This window comes from Pteropus alecto, unplaced genomic scaffold (assembly GCF_000325575.1).
Source record: "Pteropus alecto unplaced genomic scaffold, ASM32557v1 scaffold94, whole genome shotgun sequence".
Taxonomy (NCBI): Eukaryota; Metazoa; Chordata; class Mammalia; order Chiroptera; family Pteropodidae; genus Pteropus; species Pteropus alecto.
In genome coordinates, this window is record NW_006437736.1 from 13,913,181 (window position 1) to 13,923,489 (window position 10,309).

General features: G+C 32.4%; 1 protein-coding gene across 1 annotated transcript in view; it reads right to left on the minus strand.

Annotated features, from left to right (window-relative positions):
• Positions 1 to 3,206: 3,206 nt before the first annotated feature.
• The window catches only part of CLEC4D (C-type lectin domain family 4 member D), a 7,522-nt gene continuing 419 nt past the window's right edge, over positions 3,207 to 10,309 (minus strand). The window contains exons 2-6 of the mRNA XM_025048829.1: positions 9,003 to 9,095; positions 6,773 to 6,886; positions 5,899 to 6,050; positions 3,979 to 4,094; positions 3,207 to 3,723 (exon numbers count right to left, since the gene is read on the minus strand). Of these exons, the coding sequence (XP_024904597.1) occupies positions 3,567 to 3,723; positions 3,979 to 4,094; positions 5,899 to 6,050; positions 6,773 to 6,886; positions 9,003 to 9,095 (632 nt within the window). The 3' untranslated portion in view covers positions 3,207 to 3,566. The remainder of the gene's footprint in view (positions 3,724 to 3,978; positions 4,095 to 5,898; positions 6,051 to 6,772; positions 6,887 to 9,002; positions 9,096 to 10,309) is intronic.

A 10,309-nucleotide genomic window follows, 5' to 3' on the forward strand; every position in this document is an offset into this window, starting at 1 on the left:
CAAAGGCCCTAAGGGAAAGGGCATGCTAATCTTTAGCTCCAAAGAGACTGCCTACTCATCCAGGGAACTCCCTTTTTTTTCCGTTCTTTTTCACTGACTAACTGGATCTTAGCTGAATTTGTATCTATTGCTCAGTCAGGGCTAGAATCCAGTAGTTGAATTATCTTAAGAGAACATTCAGCTTTACACTTCTCTGTCTCAAGCCTATCCATTTATTCTATCAATACTGATAAGGTTATTCAAGAATATGTAGGCAACATGGCAGCTTTTATAACCATGTTTCTTGCACACAGCACCATAAGAAACCCTCAAAATTCATACATTGGAATTAATGTGTAATTATTGAATAGGAAAATTCAACTGAACAAGTAAATATAAAATATTGACTTTCTTTACAAACGTTTATTTCTCTTAGGCATAGGTGACAATCTGTGGTTTTGAAATTAATATGCCTTTAAACCAAAAGTCATCCAACTTAAAACTAATTCAATACATATATTTTCAATTTTCTAATTCCCTTTATTCAAATCATAAACATCAATGAGAAAACATTGAAAGACATATGAAGATGTTTTTGTTCATCAATGTTTCCATGTAGGTAGCTATAATTTACTTTAAAGTTTATTTCAATATTGAAAGACATATGAAAATATCAGTGTATATTGTTTCACCACATTTATAATTTAAGTTGTGCAACTAACTTTGTCTTCAAAGTTTGGTAAGAAAATAAACAATTGCTACAGATTTAGTCTTGGGAGTATGGATGAGTAATTATACTTTTATTTTTTAACTTTCTGGGTTTCCTAGTACTTAAGTATTTGTGTATTTTAAAACAGTTTCAACTGCATGATCTGCTTCTCAAACAAGAATTTTCCAGACAAATAATTTAAGTTCCAGTTATCTTCACCATATTTCCAAAATAAATCACTGTTAAGATTTAAATATTACTATTTGGGCCCCCAATATTTTTAAAAGACAAATCACTCTACTACATTTTATAAAAATTATATATATTCATTATTAAAATTTTTACAGAGCAAATTATATAAAAATGAAAATCCTAAGTTGCAGAAGTAATTATCATGAACATTAATTGATTGAACATCACCCCAGAAAACTTTCTATGACTTCAAAAATATAGAAAATGCACTTTCTATATTTTGCAGATGGAAGAATAGACAAAGGGGTGGAAGATGAATATTATATATAATATATATCCCCCCTTTACATGAGGTTTTGTTTTTTGTGGTTTCAGTTACCTATAGTCAACCACAGTCCAAAAATATTATATGGAAAATTTCAGAAATAGTTCATAAGTTTTAAATTGTTCGCTGTCCTGTGTAGCATAATGAAATCTTGAGCCATTACGCTCTATCCCTTTCAGAACATGAATTATCCCTTTGTCCAGAATCTCCAAGCTGCATACACTACCTACCTATTATTCACTTAGCATCTGTCTAGGTTGTCAGATCAGCCTGTCATGATATCCCAGTGTTTGTGTTCAAGGCACCCTTATTTTACTTAATAAGGGCCCTAAAGCATGAGAGTAGTGATGCTGGCAATTCAGATATACCAGAGAAGCCATAAAGTGTTTTTTAAGTGAAAAATTATGTATGTATAAAAAAAAAAAACCATAGGGTTTGGTACTATCCACAGTCGTAGACATCTTGTAAAGTATCCCTGTGGATAAGGAGGGACTACTGTGTATGCATACACACACACACACACACACACACACACACACACACACACACAAATTCAGAAAGGAATCGTACGACAGATGATACTTTTAAAAATATTAAATTTAATTTTGCTTGAATTTAACAAATGAAAAATTGAAGTGAAATTTTAAAATTCTGGTACTTCAAGAAGTTTTTGGGCTTTATAGGTTACCACATAAAATTATTTCCTAAGAAGACACTCTGAAGTAAAGGAAAAATAAAAAGAATCATGTAAAATGTTCTTGCTCTTCTCTTTTCTCTTTTTCCCAACCCTTTCCCCCCCTTTCCTTCCCTAAAAATACAGTCCTAAAGTCATTCATCAAATGATGCAAAGTAAGTTAGTTTTTACCTGTGTGTACGTGCGGGGGAGGGGTGCATAATTACCCCCAAAGGAATTTAGAGCCTGACCAGGGTGATTCTGTGTAACAGGAAGGATGGGGGTGGAAAGTGTAGTAAAGATGTCAGAGCCTCACTGGATTCCAGAGTACATCCTGGTAGAGTGGCAGACCAGCCCAAAGTGTGAAAAGCTAAGCTAATTTGAGAAGCATGGGTGTCTGAGCCCAAGTGAGAGGACCAGACAGAAAAGTCATAGTTCACATGATGGGGTGAAGAGGGTCAGATAGCCGAGTCCTAGCAGGTTGGCTTACAGGTTTTGCAATCGAGTTTTATCATTTTCTTCATGAAACTTGCACATTTGGTCAGATTTGTTCTTGGATATCTTATAGACATATTGCTATTGTAAGTGTAATATTTTGTATAAAAATACATTTTTTATATTTTGCAGATATTATATAGAAATATTGTTGATCTTCCTATATTGATAATTTATCTAGACACATTGCTAAACTCTTCCAATTTTTAACTCTTTGGCTATAGATTCTGTTTGCAAATATGATTCTGATTCAAATTAAAAATATAGAAACACCAATACAATGTTTTTTCAAATAATCAGAAACTTTTAACTGTCTGTTAGCCAAGAGGCCCAGTCAGCCCAGTAACTTTCCTGTAATAACAAAGGGAGTACATTTTACCTCTTATAGAAGGTAGAGCTGAGCTATAGTCCTGGCTATGCCATGAACTAGCAATGTGAGGGTGAGCTCTTTGGCTTCACAAAGTTTTTGTTTCCTTAGCTATAGAATTGAAGGTTTGGTTAAGGTGGCCTGTATGGGATTTTTCCATTCAAAAACAATAATAAATAAATAAATAAGTCAACTTGAGAATCTTTGCTTTGGGAAGACATTTAGAATGGAGTAAGAAGTAAATTTTTAAAAGGTAGGTAGACTTTTTTTTTTACCTGTGCAATATCATAATTCAGAACTATTCTATACTGTTGTTCAGAAAATATTTTGCTCATGAAATGTCAAGCTAATGACATATTCTTAAAAAGTCTGAAAATGAAGCATCAAACAATAAAAATATTGTTCAAAATCTTAAAGGGTTTATGATATTTAGGTTAAAATTGGTGTACCACTACCAATTGGAATAGCCTGCTTTTGAATTCGAAGAGCTAAGATTTTGAGCAGAGGAAGAAATGACTAAGACTCTGTACCATTTAAGCCATTCCATTAGATGTATAATAAATGCATGCTACTTGAAAGGTAAATACTTTGAAATACTATCAAGAAAGCAAAGTTGATGACAACTGATTTTCACAGAAACGATGATTCCTTACACTGAAACACCACACAAAAATACATTATCTTGAATGAACTGAACAAAATAAATAAAGACAGCATGACGGAAAATGTTCTATGGCCCAGCATGTTTTCTCTATTCCAATGATGCATGTATATTCTGCACTAGTCTAATAGGTTCTTCTCTTCTGTCCTCATTACAAGGATCCCTTCATACGTTTCTGTTGAATGTTGTTCCAGGTATCTTACAAATCCTACTTGCTTCAAAGTCACAAGGAAAATCATTCCAGGCCCATTTGTTTTGGTGATTAACAAGGACAAAACAATTTTCTTTCTTATGGTTATTGGGTTCACCCTTATGCCAGAATCTAAAATGAAAAAAAAAAAGAAAAAATATATATGGAGGTGTAAGGAGACAACGCATAGAAAATGCCCCGAAGTAAAAAAATTAAAGCTGTACTGTTCAATACAAGAATAGTAGTATACTAGTCCAGAGGTGACTCAACACATAGTGCTAAGTAAGTATTTTTACATTAGTATGTTCCACCCCAAAATAAATTGCTCTTGCTCCCTTCTTCTCATCTGTGCCTGTAAATCACATTTAACCCGGTCGATATACTCACGTCATGTCTGGGTTAAATGGTGTCTTATCCATCCATTGCCACTGGCCGTCAGGGTTCTCACGTGTAAGTCCCAGGAAATATGAATATTGTCTTTCCAAAAATTGAATAATGAAGTTCTGCATAAAAATGTAAATTTTTATAAATATACCAAGTGATTGTTGTTATATTAGGAAAAGAGAAAAGAGGTCACCTAGATTAGTAGTTACGCACAAAAGTTTTGGCAATACAGAGATCTGTTTTCATATCCTGCTTCTGCTATTTTATTGTGTAATGTTAGCAAGTGCTTTAATTTTACCTAAACCCAGTTTTCTTATCTTCGAAAGGGACAACTCCACTACTTTATAGAGTTATTGTGAAGATTAATTGAGATCACACTTGCAAACTACTTAACAAATGCGTAATGGGATCAGATTTTCAAGAAGTTTTATTTTTAAAATTGCCTTCTTTAATCCTTTACTTTATTAAATTCCATTTTATTCAAAGAATCAGTGAACCTGTAAGTTGCAAAGTCATGAAAACAGAATCCTCCAGGAAGCCCCGATGATCAATAAAAGAGTAGAATATGAGTCATGGTACATACATAGAAATATATTACATGAAGAAATAAATTTCAACTTTTAAAGAACTGAATTTACCTTAAGATTTTTAAATTCAGAATTACAACCATATATCCAAATTATTTTTCCTATACTTTATCCTGAGTAGCTATTTTAGTCTCAATTAACTATTCATTTATTCACTTGCTCACCAAACATTTATTAGGACCTAGCCAGTGTGTCTAGCATTGTACAGGACACTGGAGATGCAAAGATGAGTGTAGGGAGATAAAGCTCCCCAAATTCAAAAGAGTGCATGGTTTATCTCGGGAGGCCTGTTTGCATAAAAAGGAAAAGGCTGGTTCTGTGGAATTCCAGGAAGAAGAAGATTAAGTATAGATAAATGGAGTGTCAAAGGGAGTATCAAAGGAAGTGTCGATTATACCTTGATCTTCAGGATGTTACTTTAATTATGTTATCTTGGGATACCAAAAGGAACAGATTATGTATAAAAAGGATAAGAAATAAACTCGGAGAGACAGTTGTGAGATCTGTTCTCCCTCCTGCACCCTGTCTGTCTTCTCTTTTTTCTCAGTACCCGCTCTAATGGGATCAGATTTTCAAGAAGTTTTATTTTTAAAATTGCCTTCTTTAATCCTTTACTTTATTAAATTCCATTTTATTCAAAGAATCAGTGAACCTGTAAGTTGCAAAGTCATGAAAACAGAATCCTCCAGGAAGCCCCGATGATCAATAAAAGAGTAGAATATGAGTCATGGTACATACATAGAAATATATTACATGAAGAAATAAATTTCAACTTTTAAAGAACTGAATTTACCTTAAGATTTTTAAATTCAGAATTACAACCATATATCCAAATTATTTTTCCTATACTTTATCCTGAGTAGCTATTTTAGTCTCAATTAACTATTCATTTATTCACTTGCTCACCAAACATTTATTAGGACCTAGCCAGTGTGTCTAGCATTGTACAGGACACTGGAGATGCAAAGATGAGTAACGCATGGCCCCAACCCTCTGCAAAGGAGTTTTTAGAAGAGATGGTGTATTGAATAGACAATCGCAGGGCATTGAGGTAAGTGCCATGATCACACAGTATGCACCACAGAAGTACCTCCAGCTTAGAATAGAAAAGGTAAAGTAGGGAAGATGGTGAGGATAGTTTTCTGGAGGAAATAATACATGAATTAAATCTAGAAAGATTCAAAGAAATTGGTCATATGAAGAAAATGAAAGAGAAGAAAAGGTTTTCCAGACAAATGAAGCGAAGGCACAAAAGCGTAGCAGAGCAGAGAGATTCTTCTTTCTCTGCAAAGAGATTCGAATCACCAGAGAAAATGATGTGAGCCTACCAGCATACCTGCTCAGCTTCTGTACTGATAGTGGCCAGGTGAGCCCCCATCCCTGTACAGTTCTTTCCACTATCAGCCCATGTCTTGTTGTCATTAAGAGGAAAATAGCAGTTGGACTGAAAGGCTCTCCAGCCAACAGGACAGCAATTCCAGGAGCTCCCTCAGTGAAAATTGAAATGAAAATTAGTTATAAAGGAGCATTTTCATCTACAACAGATTACATAACTATTCTACTCCCTAGTATCCAGTTATAATTTAAAGGAATAATACCAGGATTATCATCATTCTGTTCCTCCCTTTGAAATATCCTGAAAATTACATGTCTAAATATCTTCTAAACAGAAGTATCTGAATCACATAATGACTATAAGAAAATTACAATGTATTCTCTTAGAAGGGATGATCGTCTCTAACATATCCGCATTTATTTACATTCATATTTAGCGTTCCCACAAAACCTTTTGCGGAACATTTGATCCGAAGGAGGCAAAGAAACTGCTAAACTATCAAACATTTTCCCATTCTCCCAAATGAGACTTTGTAAAGTCCAGAATAAAAAAGAGATAAAGATGCTTCAGCAAAGCTATATATTCCAGGAGGAAACAGTTTTTATGATATGTCTGAATCAGTAGAAATGGAATTAAATTAATACTATGATCTAAATGCCAAAGTGGCCCATACATGTGTTGCTATATCCTCCAGTTATTCAACTGATTAGTTTTGAGAAATAATTCTATCTTAATTTACTAACATTCACTCTTGTGTCAGATTCTCATTTTAGGTTATTTTAATCTCTCTTCGTTTACTACTGATATAGTTTAAATCAAATTATGAATTTGAATGGAAATGGAATTGAGAAAGAAATTCTCTTACGTTCTCTGCTATCTGTGCCTTTCAGTTCTGATTTTTCTCTGATGCATGTCAGCTTCATGTGGTGCTCTGATAACTTGAACATGCCTGTGCTTCTCTTACAGTGTAGAAAGTTGTGGTGAGTCACTGTCAAGGAGGAAAAAAAGTTAGTTTCCTTACCCTAGATAACCACTTAATTAAAGAACTGGGGACCAACTGCTTTAACCTTTCTTAACTCTAACAGTTAAGGCTCCCACATTCTCTTTTCTTTCTATACAGTTCTTTTGTTACAGTTTCAGGTGAATTGGTTAAAAAAAATTGTTGAAAACTAATTGTTGTCATATTGTACATTTTGTGCTTTATGAGGGTAGTTTTGCAAACCTTTATGTGCATGTGCTTTTAAGCACATTTTTTTTTTATCAGAATTTGTATCAGCATGGAGATTTTTGGTGAACACTGCTCTGCGAAGCTTAAGAGCTTTATACATTTATTTATCTTTTAAATACTTTTACTTTGAAATATAATCAAATGTAAAGAAGTAAAAAACAAATTTACAGTTTATTAAATTACTGTAAAATGAACACCCAGGTAACAACTACCCAACTCAAGAAACACAATATTACCAACATTTCGGTAGCTTTCACATCAAAATGCAACCCACCCCCTCTCTCTTAAAGGTAACCATGCTGTAGCTTTTAATCATTTTGTGCTTTGCTTCATACTTTTACCACTTAACAATATATTCCTAAACCATATAGATCAGATTTTTCTGCTTTTGAACTTTATGTAAATGGAACCATACAATATGCATTCTTTTGGTTCTGTCTTCCACTCAGGGTTGTTTCTGAAATTTATCTACATTGTTATATGCAACTATAACTCATATCATTGCTGTAAAGTGATTTATCATCTTAATGCAAGAATATGTATTTATCTATTCTTCTTCTGGTGGATATTTGCATTGTTTCCAGTGTTTGCCTACTGTGAGCTATGCTGCTCTGATAATTTTTGATCATGCATCCTAGACCACATAATCATGCCTTTCTGTAGGGTATATGGCTAAGCGTGAAATTGCTGGTAATAAGATATAGATATATAGTCAACTGTGATAGCGACAAACTTTTCCAAAGTGAGTGTACTGCTTTACATTGCTACTAGCAGCAATTCATAAGAGGTCCAGTTTCTCCACAGCATTATCAATATTTGATCGTGTCAAACTTTTTAATTATTACCATCCTGGTATATTTTCAGTGCTATCTCATTGTGAATTTAATTTGCATTTTCCTGAAAACTAATGATTGATTTTTAAAACGTGTTTACTAGACATTCCATTTTTTTCTTTTCTATAGTACTTATTCAAGACTTTGTCCATTTTTCTGTTATATTGTCAGTATTCTTCCTATTGATTTGAAAAAGTTGTTTATATATTCTGGACTCTCATTCTTTATTAATTATATGCATTATAAATATCTTCTTTGGCCTTGTGTTTTCAATCAGTGGTATTTTTTGTTGTACAGTAATTTTTACTTAATGTAGTATAATTTGTCAATATTTTCTTTATTGGCTAGAACACTTTGTAATTTGTTTAAGAAATCTCTGAAACAAAGTCATGAAGATAGTTTCTATTTATCTTTTAAAAAGAGCTATTAATCTGATTTTCACATTTTGGCCAATAATTCACACTGTTTTGTTTTTGTACATGATATAAGACAGGAGAGCAATTCCATTTTTTAAATATGGATAATCAGTGGTCTCTATTATACCATTAATTAAAGAAAATTATCCTTTCTCCATAACTCTGCAATATGCCTTTCTGTTTTATAGAAAGAGTTTATATATGCAGGATCTGTAACTAAGCTTTTTATTCTTTTCCTCTGGTTTATTTGCCTATACTTGTGCCTATGTTATATTAATTTAATTATAATAACCCTCCCATCCAACTATTTTTTTTTTTTTTGCTAGTACTCTTTATTCATAAGAGGCAACCTTTTTAAATCTTAATCCAAAACGAGGGGTGATTTCCTACAGTCACCAACCTTTACATGTACAGAAAAGGGTCTAGATTCCATCTTTCACTCCCTGATACAAGGCAACACCATCAAAGAATAGCAGGTCAAGTATGTATCTCTGAATTTTAAATCCAAGATGCTGAAGGCATTATAGATTGGTAGGGAAAATCAAGACAACAAAATGTTTAGAGCAACTTCATAAAAACTGTTTGGGGAAATAATTCAAGGAGAGCTCCACTTTTTTAATAACTTACCCAAACAATTTGCAATAAAGCAGGCACTGAGAATTGAGATGAAAAAAAAAGCAACGGCCCAAGGGATCAGCTGGATATTCAGGTCTCCTTCTACTGGAACAAATAGGAAGATAAATAGGTTATCTCTCTCTAAGAGCTGTGGAAGTTAATTCTACCAAGGAACAGGCTAAATATGCAATCATCCAAAATATGTTAGATATAGAGGAGAGCTTAAAGAATTCCCCTGAATAAATCCATTCTAGAGCTTATAAATGAATGAATGAATGAATGAATGAATAAATAAATAAATAAATAAATAAATAAATAATATAAATATGTTTTTTAGTTTTTTGGAATAAGAAAAGCTTTTAATAGAGAAGACACAAAATCCCAAAGTCATAAAAAAATTTGATAATTTGGGCATGTAAAAATTAAAGCTTCTATCTAACATATATAATGTTAGAATACAAGGAACATAAGAAAAATCTTGTCACAATATTAACATCCAGACAGTATAAAGAATTTAAAAAATCAATTAGAAAACAGCAAAAATTGGGCAAGAAATATGCTGAAAATTTAATTTGCTGAATTATAAATTGTCATTAAACAAATAAAAATATGCTCAGAGAAATGTAAACTAAAATATTATGGTATGATTTTTTATATATCAGATTTTTAAAAAAATAAAATATAACACCCTTGGTGAGAAAAATAAATGTTACTACTAAACTATAAATTAGAAAGCCTTTTAGACAGATCAGCATTTATTAATTTTTGAACACATTACATTTGCCATACAATTTTAATCCTATTGAAATAACTGAATTTATTTATATTAAAGAATATGCATTATAGTACTTTTGGAAATAGAACACTGAAACTTAATACCTGTATAAATATTATCAATAGTGGAGATTCTAAATTATGATGAATACATATGGTGAATTCTATATGACGATTAAAATAATCATGTATAACAGTACCTATTGCCATAAAAAAATCTCTAAGACATATTGTTCATGAAAAGGTTTTTTTCAGGACCATTGTATATTGTGGGTTCATTGAAGTTTGCCATGGTGGTGTGATGAGATAAAGTAAAACATTAATTTTAGTATTATATATTTCTGTATTTGTTCCATATATGTCTCAAAATATTATTTAATGTTCTCCTAATACAAATTCATCTGTGTCTCTTAAATAAAACATAAAAAGGTATAAAATTAGAGCCTCAGGAACACTGGGAGCCTTAGTGTGTTTTCTGTGTTTCTTCTCTCTCTTGCCCTTAAAAGAATCTTCTCCAATTACTCTCTTTTTTCATCTTATTATAT